The sequence below is a fragment of the Anser cygnoides genome, chromosome 15 (genome assembly GCF_040182565.1).
Source record: "Anser cygnoides isolate HZ-2024a breed goose chromosome 15, Taihu_goose_T2T_genome, whole genome shotgun sequence".
NCBI lineage: Eukaryota > Metazoa > Chordata > Aves > Anseriformes > Anatidae > Anser > Anser cygnoides.
This window is the reverse complement of record NC_089887.1, coordinates 221,903-241,532: the sequence shown is the minus strand read 5'-3', so window position 1 is coordinate 241,532 and position 19,630 is coordinate 221,903. Positions and strand designations below refer to the sequence as shown.

Here is a 19,630-nt window from a genome sequence, read left to right as displayed (position 1 = left end):
GTAATTTATTTCCTATTACTAACAGACTAGAGTGGTGAAAAACTAAAAGCAAACAAAAACTACCCCTACCACCGCCCCCAGTCCATCCTCTTCTGCCTCCTCCCCCTGAGTGGCACAGGAGAACGGGGGTCACAATCAGTCTGTAACACTGTGTCATCCACCACTCCTTCATGGTCACACTCTTCCCGTGCTCCAACATGGGCTCCCTCCCACAGGATGCTGTCTTTCCTGAACTGATTCTATGTGAGCTTCCCACAGGCAGCAGCTCTTCAAGAACTGCTCCAGTATGGGTCCATACCATGGGGTCCATCCGTCGGGGCAAACTGCTCCAACATGGGTCCTCCACAGGTGTCAGCTCCTGCCAGACCTCCTGATCCTGCATGGGCTTCTCTCCATGGGCTGCAGTGTGGAAATCTGCAGGGGGACAGCCTGCTCCAACATGGGCCTCGACACAGGGAAACTTATGCTCTGGAACCTGGAGCGCCTCCTCCCCTCCTTCTTCACTGTTGTCGGTGTCTGTGGGATTGTTTCTCACTCCTCTCTCCCAGCTGGTGTGGCACAGCCACTTCACTGTGGTTTTTTTTTCTTTTTTTCTTTTTTCTTTTTATTTTTTTTCCTTTCCTTTCTTAACTACACTCTCCTAGAGGTGCAACCACCATTGGTCATTGGCTTACCTTTATCCAGCAGTGGGTCCCTTTTGGAGCCAGCTGGAACTGCTTCTTCTCTAAGTTGGGCAGCTTTTGGACTCCTCACAGAAGCCATCCTTACTGGCCTCCTGCGATCAAAACCTTGCCACATAAGCCCAACACACTGTCTTAACAAGAGGGAGCACTGTAATGAAAGGAAGCTGTTTCCTTCACAATTGAGTGCTAAGAGAGTTTTTCTATGCATCCTCCATTTGATTGTTTACGACAGCCATTGTGCCACCCATGCTGCCTTTTGAACCTACGGGGATTAGCTTTGCCCATGTTGTTTTTACTTCCTCAATGTACCTTTTAGCTCTGGGCTTCCTGGGCACAGACCCAAGATATCAGTGGGTTTGGTTTCTTCCCTCCTTTTTTTCAGTTTTTTTATTTTTGCTGTCTTCTGCCACAGGAGGCATTATCTTTGCATGCTTATGCATTCTCCCTGCTGTGCTGCAAGTACCCTGCATGCCCTCCACGAGGCAGCAGAAGAGCGAGCGAACTCCACTTCCTTGTTGAGCTGTCTGCCCAGCAGTGTCCTGTAAAGTCTGCATGCACCGTCTGTGCAAAGACATACTGAGCAGAAGCATCGCTACTGGTCTGTAACAAGTATTCTGCAGCTTCATCAACAACAGGTAGTTGCACTTCAGAAACAACGTGGTGGTAACTGGCCCAGGATGTTTACTGGAGGGGAAACTTGCCTATCTTTCTGGGCCCTTTTACACCTCAGTTCTGCACACCCCATGCCTTTGATAGGATCATTGACCCCAGAATTGCCAAAGTATGTGTTTCTGTCATTGCTACATAGTCCGTAGCGGCACATCTGGTAGAAGTCACTGTTTTGCAGCTATGTTAGACTGGAAGTTGCCTCTGGTCATCCTAGGAGGCAGACTCCATAGGCAGAGAGGAGAACTTCCATGATATGTGGCACAAGGATGTGAAAATAAGGGAGGCAGGATGTAACAGTTAAGCTTTTGGCCAAAGATTTGTTGACACTGTGGATGTAGACATTTTTGAAGTAGTGGTGCTGTGTTTTCTTTTTTTTTTTTTATTTTTTTGTGTGTTTGTTTGTTTTCTTTTTGCCGTGGCTCCTGGCAGCAAACTTTGCAAATGTCCTGACCTAACAAATGTCCCTGACCTAACAATATCTAATTTGGAAAAAACATGTTCCCTGTGGAATGCTAGGGCCATTGGTCATGTTGCAAAGCCCATGTTTTGCTGTTTTTTGGGAGGCTTCCCCTGCTCTCGAACAAGCTGTCTGTAAAAAGTTTCACTCCACCCTTCCGTGACCTCAGTAACCCGCAGTGGCAGATTCCTGAACAGCAGTGTAAAGCACAGGAAAGAGTTATGATAATAGTGTGGTAAAGGCATTTGATGTTTCAATGTTTAGCCAAGCAGGCCTCCCTAAAAGAACAGAGATTACAATAGGCTGCATAAGCTGTCCATTCCAGGGGAATCTGCCTAGCGACTACTGCCATGCTCAAGTAATCAGGTAATCTAAGTTTAGCATACCTTGCAGAGGCGAGTGCAACCATGTGATGAGATTGTAAAAGGTGACAGCAGCACCACCCATGTAGACAAAGTATTTTTATTACTCTGGTCTGCTGTGCTCTGTGTGGTATTCACAATGGTCAGGGACATGAAAGTGTCCATGTTTATACGAGTCTAACTAAGACTATCTCAGGCTCAAAAATGTGCATTGTTGTACAGGCCAAGAAATGCAGCACAGACAGACCAACTACTGCATGCCCCATTAGCTTCCACTGGAATATGATGCTTGTCCTGTTTACTACTTCAGCCTCTACGGTGATCCAGGATCAGAGGAGATAGCAAAATATGCATGTATTTGACACTGGGCCAGCAGCAGACAAACAGTGGCAATCCTATCCAAATGGATATCCAAATCCTATCCACTTGGGGTGGGAGGGAAAAACTGCAGGTTAAATACAATGTAAAACAGATTAACTGGGGAGAAACAATGCTCACTGGTGAGAAACACTGAAGTTAGTCATGGGAGAGCCAGTAAATGAGTGCTTGAAAACATGAAAGAAGGGTCTGAGTGGCCTTTAGAGAACAGGAATTCAGTTAATGGTCTTTGGGCTGAGTATCACTTGAGGTAGGGGTAAAAAGCAACCTACAAGTAGCTGTGGTATTGTCAGAAATACTACTCTGTCTTTCGAAACACTGATATGAAAGGAAACTAGGAAGATAAGTTTATGCCTTGCTGTTTGAACCAAACTTCTGCTGAATGTTTGTACTGATTTTTTTGTCTGCTGTAGAGGCAATGGGTCAAAGCTGTGGGTATCAGATGGCTGTAGCATCCTTATGGTGATATACAGCAGTAGGCAGGGAAGATGCAAGGATACAATTTGTCTCTAAGAGATTAAATGTTTTCTGTTGTAGCAGGCGATCTACAGGTTCTGGACAGTTCTGGTGCAGCAGGTGTTACTTGCTCTGAAGACTGCTTGCATTTTAAGGCGTTTCTGTTTCTGCTCCCATTTGTGATTGATGTAAAAATAAAAAATCTAAAATATGTTCATATGGGTACTCTTAGGGCTTCATGTGAGTTGGCAGGAGTCTTACTATGTGAAGAAAGCCTGAAAGCAGGTACTTGGAGAATCAACATTGCTCTACCTGCAGTAGAAACATCTCTCTCTGGTTCTACATTGCCCCTGTCCCTCTCTCTTAGCCCATAAAGCTAATGCTGAGAGACCGTTATTCAGTCAGTCCTTTGCTTGCATCTCTCTTTCCCTTCTCTGGAACCAGACCCACTTACGTGACTGACTTGGTGGATCCTAGCTCTAACACTACCACTGCAGCATTTCACCTGAATATGGAAAGATCTGTTCCCTATGCACTGTAGGATATGGACAGGGAAGCACTGCAGTGCTTGTTTGCCTCTGATGTTTCCCAAGTTGCCCCTTTAAGAACAGTGCAGGAAAAGGCTGTGGAGGAAGAAGAAGGTAGCTCAGGGATGCCTCAGGTGTTTGACTGTTTGCAAAGTTGGGCATCACTGTTTGCACAGTTGAGCAGAGGCCTTGGATGGAAGCAGTCTCACTTCACATTCAGACAGGACTAGCAAATGGCTTTAGGTCACTTACACACAGCTCTTTTGATGACTTTTTTTTTTTTTCTTTTTTTTAATTAAGTGTTCCAAGAAGGTACTTTCATATTCAGCAAATTATTTGGCCTTCTAAATGTTAACCCCTTAACAGAAATTCCTCAGTTTCTGCATCACTAATGAGTAATTGCAGATGCAGCTACTTTAACTCAATCTGATAATCTGAGCAGTTTTTCATTGGTTCTTGAGATTATCTTTAAAATCGGGCACAGTAAGCTCTGCTTTATTATGCCACTGCTGCTACTGCCTGATCATCAAACCACACAGCCTAAACTATCAAGGGACAGAAACAGTGTGAAAAGTGAAGTTTCCTTTGAGCTGGTAAGATGGTTTAACATATTTCTGTGCTATGCATGCCAATAAATAATGATAGGGTACGTCTACTAAGCTAAAAGTAAGATATGAAAAATAATTTGTTAGCCTAAATGAGGAACTGTATATTATTTCTGCTACTAGGATCCTAGAACAATCAAACCACCAGAAGGGTCTTTGCACTTTTGTTCTGCTAGATTGCTGAGCACAATACCACGCCCTATCACATTACTTCTGGTTTGGAATGTGTGAGAAAGAGGCAATTTGAGCAAATTATCTTTCACACTCTTCTCTGTGTGAAAAAGATGAATGTAAATAAATCCAGACAAAATATCCCTCAGCGTTTGGGACTACGTATGAACTATGGATGGGGAAATCCTATTACTTCCATATTTCCTAGCAGTTCACATGCTTACAGGCTGATCATGTGAGTGCACAATGTGCACTTGACACGTTTCTGTCAGATGTGCTCAGAGACCTAGGTATTTAGCAGGTAGATAATGTACCATTATTTTTTCTTAAAGAAAATTAAAAAAAAAAAAAAGAAAAGAGAGAGAGAAAAAAGAAAAGAAAAGTACTTGTATCTCAAAGTATTTGCTTGTAGGAAAGGGTGACCAAAGGAGTGCTAAAGATGATCAGTTATATTTCTTAATAGTAGAATGGATTGCTCCGGAGAATGTGCACTTGGGACTAGCCTTCATGAGTGGAGAAATGTGCGTGCTGGTACAGACACACTATTGCCTGTCAGTGTTTAGCTTCCTAGGTATAATTTAGTGTCCTACCTTTCTTTAGTGCCTGTTGCTGCTGCCTCTCAAAAAGACTGAAGCAAAGGAAGGGGTTCTGGCCAAGGGAGAGTAGGTCATTTGTGGTTAATAGCTAACGTAAGGAATGGAAGTAGAGTATTAAATGGGCCAGGTCTGCTGTGCCTGTTCCCACTGCATGCCACTCGTATCTTAGTGTGAGAGGGAGAGCAGAGCACATTTCTGGAATAGCACAGAGCAGCTGCAAAATCAGAGCCTCAAGCCTCTAACTTCCTCTAAGCTTTAGGTGAGCACAGCAGACCATACGAGTTGCAACAGAAAAAAATGCGCTGACAAAACTGTATACTCCATATAATGATGGCAGAGGTGGGCTATGACCTTGGAGTCCTGCATGTCTGTTGTGCCTCTTTCAACTAGAGGAGCATGATTCTTTTGTTTGCAGAGCTAGCATATGATATCACATGTATCAAATGAAATTCAAGCATGTTTAAGATTCTTATGCACACAGTTCCACATGAAACCCTTGCTTATGTTCTTGTATGACACTTCAGTTTCATATTTTATTTGGCCTTTGTAGAACTGAGCTTGTCTTACCTGTATCCATCCAAAGGTAAGTGACGCAAGGATCCTTTTTTGTACCTGTCCCTTTGACCCTATTACGTTTCTCTACACAATTCTTCTGTCTTCCTTTTTCTGTCATGCCAAATATAAGCTTCTTGTCCCCACCTTCAAGTCACTGACCACCTCCCCTTTTGCTTGTCATCTGTCACTTCCATACCAAGAAGTCAACTCTATGATACTAGCTTCCAGCTCCAACTAGATCATCAAACAAATCCCACATTAATTTCTACCATGCTATCGCTTACACTCTGAAGGTGCTGCTTACAGCTCTCTCTTGAGCTACCTCAGCCTCATTTTCATGTCTCTCCTTAAAGCTCTGCTTTGCTGAGTTCCTATAAACCAGATAATGTCTAGGCTGACCATATGCTGAGACTGTAGGGACCACCACCTTGTATTACTTCCCCTCTCTATAGTATCTATCAATTCATTTATTTTACACTGTACATTCCTAAAAGCAAAGGCCATCTTTTTGTTTTGTGTTGTACTGGACCTCAGATGTGGGGGGTGAGGCAAAACTTTCAATACGGATTTCTGGTAATACAGCAGAAGAACATAGCAATAACAGTCGACCATCTGTTCATCTGTTGATTTGGGAAATCTATGTTCATTGTAAAAATTCTGGTTGAAACGACTTTTGGGAAATGGAAGCTGATAGAACTACAGGAAGGGGTGAAAAAGGTGTGGCTACAAAGTCTCATTTTCTTGACTAGATAGTAGGCAGAACTCTGTCCTGGAAACATGTGGAAAGGATGGAAATACTGTTGAAACCAGCTGAGACCATCTAGGAACTTGAGGTTACCAGTCATCTGCTGGTGCTGAACCAACACCTGGAATTGCGGCAGCACACCTGGTGTGTCCTTTCAGGACTTTCCCTCGGACATTTATTTGGTCTTTTTCTTCTATACAGATTGAAGGTGGTTCTTCTGCTTTCCTCTGGCACCCCCACACCTCCACCACCCCAAGTTTTCACTGGGCTTTTCTGCCTTCACGCACAACTTGGGCCGTGTTGCAGGAACTGGGAGTTGGAACAAAAAAAAAGCATCAAGCAACCTGCCTGGGAAGTTGATGTGCATTCCAGTCCCCCAGCTGCTGTAATGCTGGCCTTGGTACTAGGATATAGGGCAGACAGCCCATGCCAACAAGATGTTGCCTAGCAATCTGATATCTTTCTACGATGAGATGACTAGCTGGGTAGATGAGGGGAGAGTGGTGGATGTGGTCTACCTTGACTTCAGCAAGGCTTTTGACACTGTCTCCCATAACATCCTCATAGACAAGCTCAGGAAGTGCGGCCTAGATGAGTGAACAGTGAGGTGGATTGATCACTGGCTGGATGGCAGAGCTCAGAGGGTTGTGCTCAGTGGTGCAGTCTAGGTGGAGGCGCGCAGCTAGCGGTGTCCCCCGGGAGTCAGTACTGGGTCCAGTGTTCAACTTATTTATCAATGTCCTGGACAATGGAATGAAGTGCACCCTCAGCAAGTTTGCTGATGACACAAAGCTGGGAGGAGTGGCTGATACCCCAGAGAGCAGTGCTGCCATTCAGAGTGACCTCGACAGGCTGGAGGGTTGGGCCGAGAGGAAAATTCATGAAATTCAACAAGGGCAAGTAACGGGTCCTGCACCTAGGGAGGAATAACCCCAAGCACCAGTACAGGCTGGGGGCTGACCTGCTGGAGTACAGCTCTGCGGAGAGGAACCTGGGAGTCCTGGTGGACAGCAGGCTGACCGCGAGTCAGCAATGTGCCCTTGTGGCCAAGAACGCCAATGGGATCCTGGGGTGCATTTGGAAGAGTGTTGCCAGCAGGTCAAGGGAGGTGAGCCTCCCCCTCTGCTCAGCCCTGGTGAGGCCACACCTGGAGTATTGTGTCCAGCTGTGGGCTCCCCAGTACAAGAGGGACATAGAACTACTGGAACAAGTTCAGAGGAGGGCTATGAAAATAATTAGAGGACTGAAGCACCTGTCGTATGAGGACAGGCTGAGAGAACTGGGCCTGCTTAGCCTGGAAAAGAGAAGACTGAGGGGAGGCCTCATCAATGTGTATAAACATCTGAGGGGAGGGTGTCAAGAAGATGGAGCCAGTCTTTTCAGTTGTGCCCAGTGACAGGACGAGAGGCAGTGGGCACAAACTAAAGCACAGGAGGTTGCGGATGAATATGAGAGGGCATTTCTTTACTGTGAGGGTGACAGAGCACTGGAACAGGTTGCCCAGAGAGGTTTCAGAGTCTCCTTCTCTGAAGATATTCAAAATCTGCCTGGATGTCATCCTGTGCAATGTGCTCTAGGTGATCCTGCTCAGCAGGGGGGTTGGACTAGATGATCTTCAGAGGTCCCTTCCAACCTTGGCCATTCTGTGATTCTGTAATGGTGCTGGCATATCATCTGTTTCTTCTTGGTTCCTGGCTTGATTATCAGCTTCTTGCTCCCCTGCTGCTGAGAAAAGAACGGGCAGTGTTCAGAGATGATGGCCACTGGGAGGAATGATGAATGACTGCTAGGCCACTGAGAATCCCTTCCCTCCATTCTCACCAAAACTGAAAAGTGCTTTTGCACTTGTCTCGTTTTTGCCCCATTCTATGCCTGTCTGCTGTCCAGTACCAAGAGAAGCTAAGGATTGAATTGTTTCTGTTCACCTTGCCACATGGCCTATCAAAACTTTCATATTGACTTACAGAAGAGGAAGAGAATGTCACTGAAGCAGTCGTTTTCTTCTGGGACTTGCCAAGACAATTTATCTGTGATCAGTCTGGGCTATCGTTAGCTCAACCTGCCTTAGGGTAATGTGGCAATTCCTTTTCCGCAGCTGAGCAATTTGAAATGTGGGAAGCACAGTGAGTACAAAACATGAGAAAAGGCACCTAAGTATCTGTAGGATTCTATTAAAACTTGCAGTAATTTTCTTGCAAGACCAAACTCATTGCAAGTATGAGCAGACACAACACAGATAGCTTCACTAATGTCTCTGTGCTTGAAACCAGCAGTTCCCCTGAGCACTACAAATGTACAGGTATTTCCTTTCTTCATAAATGGGAGGTGTCTGGCTGTTACTGAGAAGTAATTCTGCCTGTTTTTGAACACGTTTTCTAGGACGTACGCTAGGTTTTCCCTTGCAAGGTTGAAGGTTGAAGATTGCAGATGTTAAGAGAATGTTATCATGATCACTTTAGCACAGAAAATTGTAACTAACAAGTCCTGCATCAATCTCAGGGCTTCCATCTCAACAAAGGATTTTTTTTTTTTTTTAAGATACCTAACCAAGATTTACAGACTACAAGCGTTGGATCGTATGTTTGGGCAAGAGGTTTCAGCAATAAATGAAGTGTCCCTTTGCACAAATTCTACTGTCTGTCTTCATTTCTGTTTGACTATCCATCTTCAGTGTCCAACTACTGGATTCTTTCATCTTTCTCTAGTAGATTTTAAAATGATACTTTTCTCCTACATGAAATACTCTTTCATCCTACCTGAAATACTCTTCCCATGCAGCTACTTCTGGATGGTATAAAATTGCTTCTTAACTTTTCCTTTGGGTAAGAGATTTAGTTAATATTTAGTTGTTCATGCTGAGGAAAGTTATTAAATCATGCTCATAAGCCTTTTCAGAATTAGGTTTTAATCTTTTTTCAGCAATATTTTGTTCAAACTGTGGAGCCCAATAGAAGAACTAATAATGGCATTATGAATGCTGCAGCTACAGTAGCTGCAGTAACATTTCTTTTAATTGATAAGCATCCATGGTCTGTGTGATAGCTCTTGTAATTGCATTAATGTACTGCAGGCTCTCGTTCACTGGTTATCTGCTATTTCCCCAAAATCATTTTCTGATAAACTTTTCAGAATTCAGTTTTCCATTACCGAGTTATAACAAATATTCATGACTTCTAACATACAAATTGTTTTGTTTTTTTGTTTGTTTGTTTTATTTTGTTTTGTTCCAGGTGAGATAGACAGCCAGTAAATGTCTGGCACATTTCATATATTGCAGAACTGGATAAAGAGTTGGTGTTTGGTTGGTTGGTTGGGTGGGGTGGGGAGGGGTGGAAGGGGAGTGGAAGGAGTGTTAACAAATTAGTTATGTTTACCTGGAAATAGGTAATTACCTGTTTTAGTTATCTTGACATATGTTTGTTCGTTTGTGTGCTTGGGCAAGTTCTTGTAAGCATATGTATAATTCTACTTGTGCATGTACTTATGCAGCTCTCTCTATTTCATATTTAGTCAGTCTTACTGTACTTATCACAGGGATCGTATGCAACCCTGATTAGAATGATAAACAGGAGAGACTTCATGCCTCCCAGCCTCCCCCAGCTAAACTCAGCTAACGGTGACACTTCCTCTCTACAACCCCCACGCTGAAGAAGGTCTGCAGCAAAACAGGATATTTACCAAAAAAAACATAAATGAGGAGGTGGTGAAATGGAAGCCAGAAAGATTCCTTTTCTTTTGATCAGTTTCTGATATGTTGTAGTTATTTTACCATTTAATCCAGAATAGCAACACTGTAAGGAAGCATAATTATAGGAAAGAGGTTGATACAGGGATGCTGCTGTTTAGTTGTCTGAAATGCGGGACTGGAAGGATACTTCTGGTCATGGAGTCCAGCTCCTGCTGCTGTAGACATCATACCATTTAATAACTTCAATAAAACAATACCACTAATTGAAATATCACACTGCTTGCTAAGCATAGGCTCTTAGTCATTCACTCCCATTTAAGTCTACTTCAGGCCTCTTGCTGGTTAGAAACCACATTCATTTGGTAGCCTGGCTGTACCCATTTGGCCTTGTGCAAATGTTGTTCTTAGTGTTTTTCCCATCCTGATGTTTATCTTTCTCTTTTCCCCAACTGTTTCTGAAAGAGAGAACATAGGCCCTGGCATTGCCCAAAGCAAGCCAAGCTCTTTCAAGTCAGAACATTTTCACAGCCTTCTGTTACCCCAAACCAAGAGCTCAGTTCAGTATCCATGCTGGGCAAGCCATGCAAACAACATCCCTCCAATATTTTTGAAATTTTCAAATAACTCTTTTTGTCTAAATTCAAAAGCGGGCTCTTTTTACACACTCACTCCACATTTTCTGGGCTCCAGGCTGAGTCATGGGCTTCCTAGAGCAACACACTACCTGCAGAGGTGCTGGGCTTTTTTGGAGCATTAAGGAAACAGCAAATATTGCAAGCTGGAAGCATCTTATAACACACCATGTATTACTGAGTAGACTAGGTCAGGTTTCTTCATATTAAACTTCTGTTTGCTGATTTATCATGAAATCAGAAACTTTATATGGAACTTCTGTTTAAGAATAAAGACAGGGAATCCCACATAACCTCAGAGAGAGACAGCATTCAATATTGCACACTGCAATATTTCAAATATCTATACAGTCTCCTTCAGTAAACTGGGGCAATGACTAGGTCCTAAGTATTCCACATCCCAGATGAGTGCTTTGACCAGGAATGTATCAGTTGTTCTCTCCATTTCTGCCTTCTGAAATTTTCTTTGGCAGCAAGGAAATACTTATGGGAAGAAAATACAATCCCAAGATTCTCATGCTGTAGGTGAGCAACTTGGTCATCTGCCTGGAATTGTGGCTTCTTGTGTGTGTGTGTGTAAGAGAGAGAGAGAGAATTATGGTAGGTCTTGGTTTTATTCAGCTATGAAATGGGAAAAAGTCTGAAACAAAAAGTCTTTAGGATAGAACACCCTTTTCTATCCCAGCTTTTGTACCTGACCTCAAACCCTTTCACAGTAGCTCAGGGCAACTCCAAGTGGCTTAAAGAAAGGATCCCTCAAAATTTTCATGACATAAGCAGCTCAAGCAAATATTCCTCTAGTAAAGAGAAAATGGAGATTTCTGCCAGGAAACTGCCAGAAAAACAGTTACTTGACTCTGTCAAGTTTAGAAAAAAAAATTAAAAATCCATCATTAAATGTAGAGAGCAGTGTTTATTGTGTAGATGACTTTCAGAAGGTATCTACTGCTGATGGATGAGCTCATGAGAGGAAAACCCACTAAAGACTTGAAGATGCAGAAATTATGCCTGCTCCAGGAGTCCTGAGCTGCAAATATCTGGAGGCTGAGAAGGTTCTCAGAGAAGAATATCTATGCTTTCTCTATCATTACATTCTTCTTTAAGCATCTGTTTTCAGTTACTATCAGAAACAGGACACGAGCCTTCATTCTGATCCACTGTGGCTCTGTGCTGCTCTCAAATTCTCATGTGCCAGGTGCATGCAAAAAAACAAACAAGCAAACAAACAAACAACAAGACCCAAAAATAACAACAAACAACAGAAAAGGAAAGTGGAGAAAAAGACTAAAAAAGATGAATTTGAAGGAATTAAAGATCTGCTTTCAGGTGGCTGGTGCTTTATATTCCTGTGCAAAGTAATATTTGCTGCTGTGAGAAGAACAGTCTCTATAGATGATATGGCATACCTGAGTTGGTGCCATGTCTGACAGACAAGGCTAGCTTGTAACAGGCTTCAGCCTGCTGGTATAACTACTGACAAAACTGCTTCTAACGATTGGTCTGTTTTAGATACTGTCTGGAATGGGACAAGATGTGCAGCAGCTGGGCCTTCACCTGTGCATTACTGCTGTGCTATTCCTTGGTGGAGGACAAGGCAGAGGTAAGGGAAAATCTGGAATAGGTCCACGGTGGAAGCGGTGTATACATGTTCTTGTTTTCATACACAGACACTAAAGAATAGAATACAAGATCTTGTGATTGCACTTTCCGGGGTCCCAGGAACTAGTACATCCGGCTGGCAATGCCATACCTAAGCAACTGAAAACATAGTGGACAAGCTGAACAGCAGAAAAAACAGCCACTGCTCAAGCTCCCTGCCCTAAGTTCTTACACTCATCTCATGCAGAGAAGTGCGGCACAGAGGAAGAATATAATGAGGAAGGCATCAGTAAAGGAAGCGCTAGCAAGTAACATGTTTTAGGCCTCATAAGGTGGTAACATAAATGCAGCTCTGGTCTCCTTCTGCAGAGTTCCCTGGCAGTCTGAGCTGCCTGAATAACTATGTGACTACTGTGAACTGCATGTGGGCAATGGACGAGCCTGTGGGCGATGGACCTTTCTACCTGCACTTCACAAAGTAAGAGCGGCAAGCCAAGAGCTGTCTGTGGTAGTCCTGGCACTGGTGTGGGAAGGACAGCATGGAGGAGCCAAGATGGGGCCTGGCTGGGGGCTGTGCTTGCTTTGGGCACAGCCATCTCAGCCATCTCACTGCTACAATCCTGGGCTGCCTTGGCAGCTGCTCCCTTCGCAGCAGTCTTTCATGGGCGCACAGTCACCAGGGTTACAGCAGAGGTCTCGCACATGCAGCTGCACGGTCTCCTGCAGGCTCAGGGTGGTCCATCAGTCCAGCGTCGTCTGCTGGCAAGGGCCTCTCAGTGCCGAGAGCCCTCCCTTTGAAGCCTTGGTTCTCAGCCATTTGAGGACTTCCAGGCTGACCTTACATGAAGCTGCCTCATCAGTTTCTAATCACCTTGCTGCCTAAAAATTAAACTCCTGCTGGTTTAATCTAGTTTTTATATATATACTTAAATGATTTTGAAAGTCTAGTGAATTATAAGTTTTAGTAACGGGTTTATTATGTGAATAATTTTATCTCTAACAGAAGAAAACCAATGAATAGTTTGCTAAGTGACAGGATAATAAGCATTGTGATATGCTAATTCAAGATTAATGTGTTTAGATGATGTAATAAAGTTGTCTTGATTACTAAGAACTAGTAAACTCTTACACAAGGGTAAGCCAATCCAGCATTAGATGCCTTATTGTATTCTGATATAGTTTAGTAAAAAATAGCGTAACTCTTAATGATACAGGATTTTAAATCTATGGAAAAAATACCAACTTCATAAACTTTGGTACCCAGTTTATTGTGGGGCCACAAGCAACACAAAAAATTTACTAATAAATGGCTACATTAGGTGGTTTACCCCCCACTCCCCCCTGCCCCGCCACTTTCCTGGCAGCAATACATAGCAGCCCTCTCACTTTCAGAGGGAGCAGGGGGCAGGTACAGGGTACTACATGCAGCTGCTGGGAGGCTTAGTGCTCTCAGCAGTGAGGTTAGGAGGCCGTTTCCTTCCTCCTTCTTCAACCCTGCTGTCCAGCCAGTTTTAGCATTGCTTTCTCTGCTGTCTGCACTAAGGAGGGACATACTCTTCCTGAATGTGTTGCTGTGCAAAGCTGCCATAAAGCAGTTAATCATATGACTTAAAAGAAACTTTCAGCCTTTTCATTTTTTTAGCCTTTGGTCAAAGGGTCAAAACGCCAGCTGCCAACTGACTGCCAGAGACAGCATGCAGAATCAGTATCGTTGCACAATCCACTTAGCCAGCCAGATCTTGGAAACAGATGGTTATAGAGTCTCTCTCCAAGGCAACTTCTTTGGGAGTAATCATACATACATTACCTTTCCAGAATACAGTCCCCGCAAGCACAGTAAGTATGAACCAGCAGTGGAATGAGGCTCTGCCTAGCGTCTTTGGGATGGATCTAACATGCTTTCTGAAAAAGAGTGTCTCAAAGACAGCAAGTGAAAATAATGGAAGCAAGCCAAATTGTCCATTCCTGCAGAGTACACTACATGGTCTTTATCATTAAGGATGCAGTTCTAGTGTCTCTCTATTTTGACTTTTTTTGGACTTCAGAGAGGGATGGTTCTGGAGCACATTTTGGTTATACTTCTGGTCTTCATCCTGTTTTCTTGTACAATTTTATTGCTTCTATGTTTTTGTTTTGTTTTGTTTTCGAAAGAAATGAAATCATGAGGAATCTAAGTCGTAGATAAAATCCTAGGTCCCATGGCCTGGTACTTTAGACAAATGCCCTAGTAGTTGAAATCTCAGAGCCTGTCTGTACTAGTGTTACATTGGAAGAGCAGAATGAGATATCTGGAGTGGTTCTTTGATTGCAGGACTATCCCCAGGGGCTATTTGAGTTATCATGAATTTATGTCAGTTCTGTAGCTGTTTTGACCTACCCTGTAAGCTAATGCAGACTACTGCTGGTCTTAGTATCACTCTTTAGAACCAGCTTTATCTTCCAAAACTTTAATCAGTCTAGAAACATGCATCTTCTTCTGTGGTATTCCAGTCCCAAATATTGTGGAAAACCTACCTCTCTGTTTGCAGTAAAGCTTGATCCACCTTTGAACATCCAGAGCAACATTACTGCAAGCAAGTGTCAGATATGGTGGAGTGTGCCTTGGTACCTCGTTGAAATTCTTCAATACGAGTTGCAGTACAAGGAGTACAGCGTGTCATGGGAGGTAACTGGATGAGCCACACAGTCATGCTGCCTTGCTCTTGGTGCAATGAATGGCCTTGCCACTCAGCTCAGGGTCTTCTGGAAGCTGACTGTTTTAAGCTAACCTTTCTGTCTTTCCGTATCAAGACAGAAAGGTTTTATGTAAAACATCAATAGTGAAGAACAATGCATCATCATCTCCTGAATCCTGCATTCAGAAGACATTCATCATCATGTAGGCCCTATTCTTGCATCCAAGAACAGAGGGTTTGGAGAAGGAAAAAAAAAAAAAAAAAGTTATTAAAAGACCATCCCTTTGCCCAGCCTTTTTAATAGATTTTTTCTTTTTGTAATGATTTGCAGTTTGCATTGAACAAGACACCACCCAGTTCACTACCACAAATAGAAATTGAAGGCACAGAGTTTCACAGTGGTATCTCTTACATTGCACGAGTCCGCTGCAAAGTTTCTGAAAATGAGGATTCATACCATAGTCAGTGGAGTGAGTGGAGCCAGACAACAGTGTTTCAAAGAGCAGGTACAAAGAATGTTGTTTTGATCTTAATTCATGTCTTTTCATGTCCATACTAATTTTTAAAAATGAAAGGAGAAAAAAAAAAAAGGAAGATGCTTGGTAAAATGAAGCTTTTTAAAATCAGAATCAGTTTCCTTCAAGTTTTCATAACCAAATTACTTTCCTTGAGGTCTTTAACTGCTTATTTCATTTGTATTGCTTAGTTATTTGGGGATCTATCTTAACTTTCAGGCTTTTTATCTTTTTTTTTTTTTGGGGGGGGGGATGATTCTTTTCCTAGGTGTACCAGAAGTGTCTGAAAAGCTCTTTAATTCCAGAACTTTGCAGTTCTTGTTCATTCCTCTGAGTTTTGGCACCGTACTCTATTTATTTTGGAACCGCAAGCTTTCTTCAAGGTATGTTATAGTTCCTCTTTAAGTTTCTCTTGATCTTTATAACCTAAAGAGAGTAAACGAAGTGTCCTTATATCCATTTTGCTTCTTGTTTCTGCTGCGCAATCAGATTCTAACATACTCAAAAGCTCTTTTGATGTTCTCAGGATATGACGTGATTCTTGGCTAATGATAACTAATGACCCACTATTCAGTCATTAAGGAGACCAAAGTGCCTTCTTGGCACCCAAGCTCAGCTAAAGGTCAAGGCTGAGGGTCTGTTGGAGTTAAAGAAATTTAAACCTGTTGTGGTTTAACCCGGCCAGCAGCCAAGCACCACACAGCCATTTGCTCACCCTCCCCACCCCCCCCAGGGGGATGGAGGAGAGAATCAGAAAAAAAGTGAAAGCTTGTGTGTTGAGATAAAGACAGTTTATTAGGACAGAAAATAAATGAAAATAATAATAATGATAATAATGCTATTAATGATAATGTGTATAAAACAAGGGATGCACAATGCAATTGCTCACCACCCGCTGACTGATGATGCCCAGGCTGTCCCTGAGCAGCAGTCCCTCTCCCCACACCGCAGACAGCCATCCCATATAAATGTTCAGCATGACACCACATGGTATGGAATATCCCTTTGGTCACTTTGGGTCAGCTGTCCTGGTTCTGTCCCCTCCCAGCTCCTGCTGCACACCCAGCCTGCCCGCTGGCAGGACAGTGTGAGAAGCTGAAAAGTTCTTGGCTTAGTGTAAGCACTGCTCTGCAACAATTAAAACATCAGTGTGTTATCAACATTATTCTCATCCTAAATCCAAAACACAGTACCATACCAGCTACTAGAAGGAAAATTAACTCTATCCCAGCCAAAACCAGGACAAAAAAACATGGTAATTTTGAGTTGTCTCATGTAGGTAACCTAAAAGTGGAAGCACACAGCAATCCATAAAGATGGTTAAACTGATATCAATGTTAAGCTATTTGTGACATACCTGCCAGTAGTCAGTATGTGAAATACCAATATAGGCAAACTACACCAACTCAGATTCTGTGTTTCTTGGGTTCTGGGACCAAGTCATACAGGAAAAAAAAAAAAAAGTGTCTCTAAAACCTTGGTTCAACCATCCTCTATATTCTTTTATGCTGGTAGCACAAAAGCCAGTCTCCTACTTCTTCCCTTTCTGCCTTGACATACATTATTATGCTCCATATACATGTTGCTCTGAGGGAAACAGAATATATGATATTCATATGATAAAATGTTTGTACAGGATAAGCTCTAATGAACGGACTATGATATATGGCAGAATTTCTCTGTCTAAATTTAATGAAACTTGCATGCTCTAAAATACTGCTAGAAAAGGTGGTTTAGATCAAACAAGATGCTAAACAAATGCATAAATAGCTCAGTACATAGAACAAGTAATAGGCTAGTAATGAGTTGAATGCATATAGCATTCCTCAGAAAACTTTGAGAAGGCTGCACTTTGGGTTAGGAACATTGAAAGCATGTCTGAGAGGCAGATAATTGCATACCCACAAGATGTCAGGAACCACATGAAATGAGATTCTACTGCAATCTTTCTATCAGAAGAGTTGGGCTGTCATTTAACCAGTGTGCTATATCATTGAGACAGAATACAGAACAATTGTCTGGTTTTTGATTTTAAAATGTTGTTTTCTCACTTCAGGGCAAAAAGCCTCTCCTGCTTTAACATTCCCACACCAGCTGCTTTCTTTCAGCCACTCTATAATTTGCATAATGGGAATTTTAAGGTAAGAAATGTTTAATTTCTTTCTTACGATCCTCAGCTTATGAGGGGAGGATTTTTTTCCTAGGGTTGATCATTCTAGGTCCTGAGCCTTGTTACCAACATGTAGCTCTGGTCTTCCTGGGACTTCATGGTTTCTCACTTAATTTCCTGCCTCAACATACTAACTACACCACCAGAGTCACTGTCCATCTTCTCTCTCCTTAAAAATAAAACCCCTCCAGTAGCTTGCTCCTTATCCATCCATCACCTGTACTTTTTTCTGCATCCAGAGGATCTTTCCACATATTACCAATAAGTGATGCTTTCGATATCCCCCTTTTTTCAGATGGATAACACTGGTAACCAAGCACAGTATTCAGGGGTTACTTTGGTTTAACAAATCAGGGTTTCCTTTCACAGAGAACTGAGTATTTTGTCTGTTAGGTAGAAAAAGCAGGACCAAGGAATCACCACTCTTTTTCTCAAGTGGCAGCTTCTCCTTAGTAGTTAATCAACATTGCTGCCGTCCTCTAGCATGTTCCTCTAGCATTCCCAATATCTTAAGTATGTTCAAATAGCGTAACTGGAAAAAAAAAAAAAAAGAAAAAAGGTGAAAACAGAACAGATCCCTTTCATGGAAGAAGCAAAAACCAAGAAACATCATTAGTGCACTTGCATTCTCTTGTCTTCCATCTTCTTGTACACTTGCTGAACACGAGAGGTGCATGCCGCCTTCACAAAACCAAAGCAATACAAGCAACTTCCAGTATATTCTGGAGGTAAAATCTTGAAAATTTCACGTGAAATCTTTCTTCAGGGCAGTTAAATGCTATATTCTCTACCCTATTACTGAAATTTTGCCCATTAGATTTGCACTAAACCTCTGGATTGCTGTGCCAAAGCCATACAAAAAGAACTGTCATTCTGAAAATTCCACCTCTGAGCAAAATGTCCTGAACTTACTGATCCTTTCACTAGGACTGGGTTGGACCTAATGAAGCTTGGAATCAACTCAGAAGACAAGAGGCAAGCAGCTCAAACAAAGTGACTACAGATGGAGTTTCTGAGCTAAACACCCAGGAACTGATTTCCCAGATTTCCTTGAAACCTGTGGAAAGCACAAATCTTTTTGCTGCAGAAGAAATGTTTGCCTCTGGTCCAAGCCAGCAGTATGTCCCCAGCAGGTATGTGAGAGCAGAAGAGATGGAAGTGAAGCTGGCACTATTCTTAGCACAAAACCATGCTGATGATACAGTTGGCCTGAAAATTTCTGAAATAATTAAAGCCAACCTTGACAGATCTGACATGGGAAGGAGTTATCCTTCTCACTTACAGCATGGAAAGGGTGACTTCCTTGTGCTTCAGGAATCTTTGGAGATGGCAAATGTGTCCTTCAGCAATAGTGACTATTGCACCTTGTGTGACAATGATACCACAGGAGGTTTGATTGCTGCTGAACTACTGAAGCTCTCTGATGGCAATGGTCTGGTCAAACATCAGAATGATCAGAATGGCCTTCCTTGAGGAATGCTGCCCACAAAGATCTTTTGCTGCCCTCTCATCTCACAACAATGTCCTCCCAAATGGCTTAAATGGTGACTGTGCAGACAATTACAATCATGTATCATTCTTAACTAATTTTTAATTTTTCTACTTCAAGAAAAGATTGTGACCCACTCTTCTGGCTAGCAAATACTATCGCTGGCATGGCCAGGACTGACCACAGCAAAATCTGCCGTCTCAGGAGATACATGACCATGCCTTTCCCCAAATTAACCTCCTGGCAGCCACAGAAGTCCAGCAATCCTTTAGCCTAAGGATGCAGCAGCAGACCTGCTATTTTTCCCCAGAAAGAGCCATTGTAATTGCATGCAAGATGACGATTTCCAAACTTCATTGTGAGACAGCTGCTCTGCTCTCAGCACATGGTTCTTTCCTCACTGTAATTCAGATTAACTCAACATTTACTGTAGCCTGAAAACTAATGCCTGCTGGACTGAGAAGCAGCAATATTTGCAATGTACTGAATCATGATTTAAACCCATTTATTATTTGAGAACTATGTATGACTCTTCATAAAATCATGATAAACTTTTTTTTGCTAAAGATGCTATTTTTGCTTCTTAATGTGGATTCTGAATGGATTCAAACGGTTCATGATTTAATCAGAATTTAAAATTGCACTATTTAAAAATAAT

At 42.5% G+C, this 19,630-nt stretch overlaps 1 protein-coding gene across 2 annotated transcripts; it reads left to right on the top strand.

Annotated features, from left to right (window-relative positions):
• Window positions 1-520: 520 nt before the first annotated feature.
• LOC106046046 (interleukin-9 receptor-like) lies at window positions 521-19,583 on the top strand. Of its 2 annotated transcripts, XM_013196886.3 has the most exons (9): window positions 521-4,125; window positions 12,034-12,124; window positions 12,493-12,601; window positions 13,766-13,959; window positions 14,652-14,788; window positions 15,130-15,304; window positions 15,582-15,696; window positions 17,370-17,454; window positions 18,411-19,579. In XM_013196886.3, the coding sequence occupies exons 1-9, from the start codon at window positions 4,033-4,035 to the stop codon at window positions 18,954-18,956; spliced, it is 1,545 nt and encodes a 514-aa protein (XP_013052340.1). In that variant the 5' UTR covers window positions 521-4,032; the 3' UTR covers window positions 18,957-19,579. The 2 variants fall into 2 exon arrangements, with proteins under 2 accessions (XP_013052340.1, XP_066834057.1); XM_066977956.1 differs by lacking the exons at window positions 12,493-12,601; window positions 13,766-13,959 and having other exon boundaries at window positions 18,411-19,583.
• Window positions 19,584-19,630: the final 47 nt, after the last annotated feature.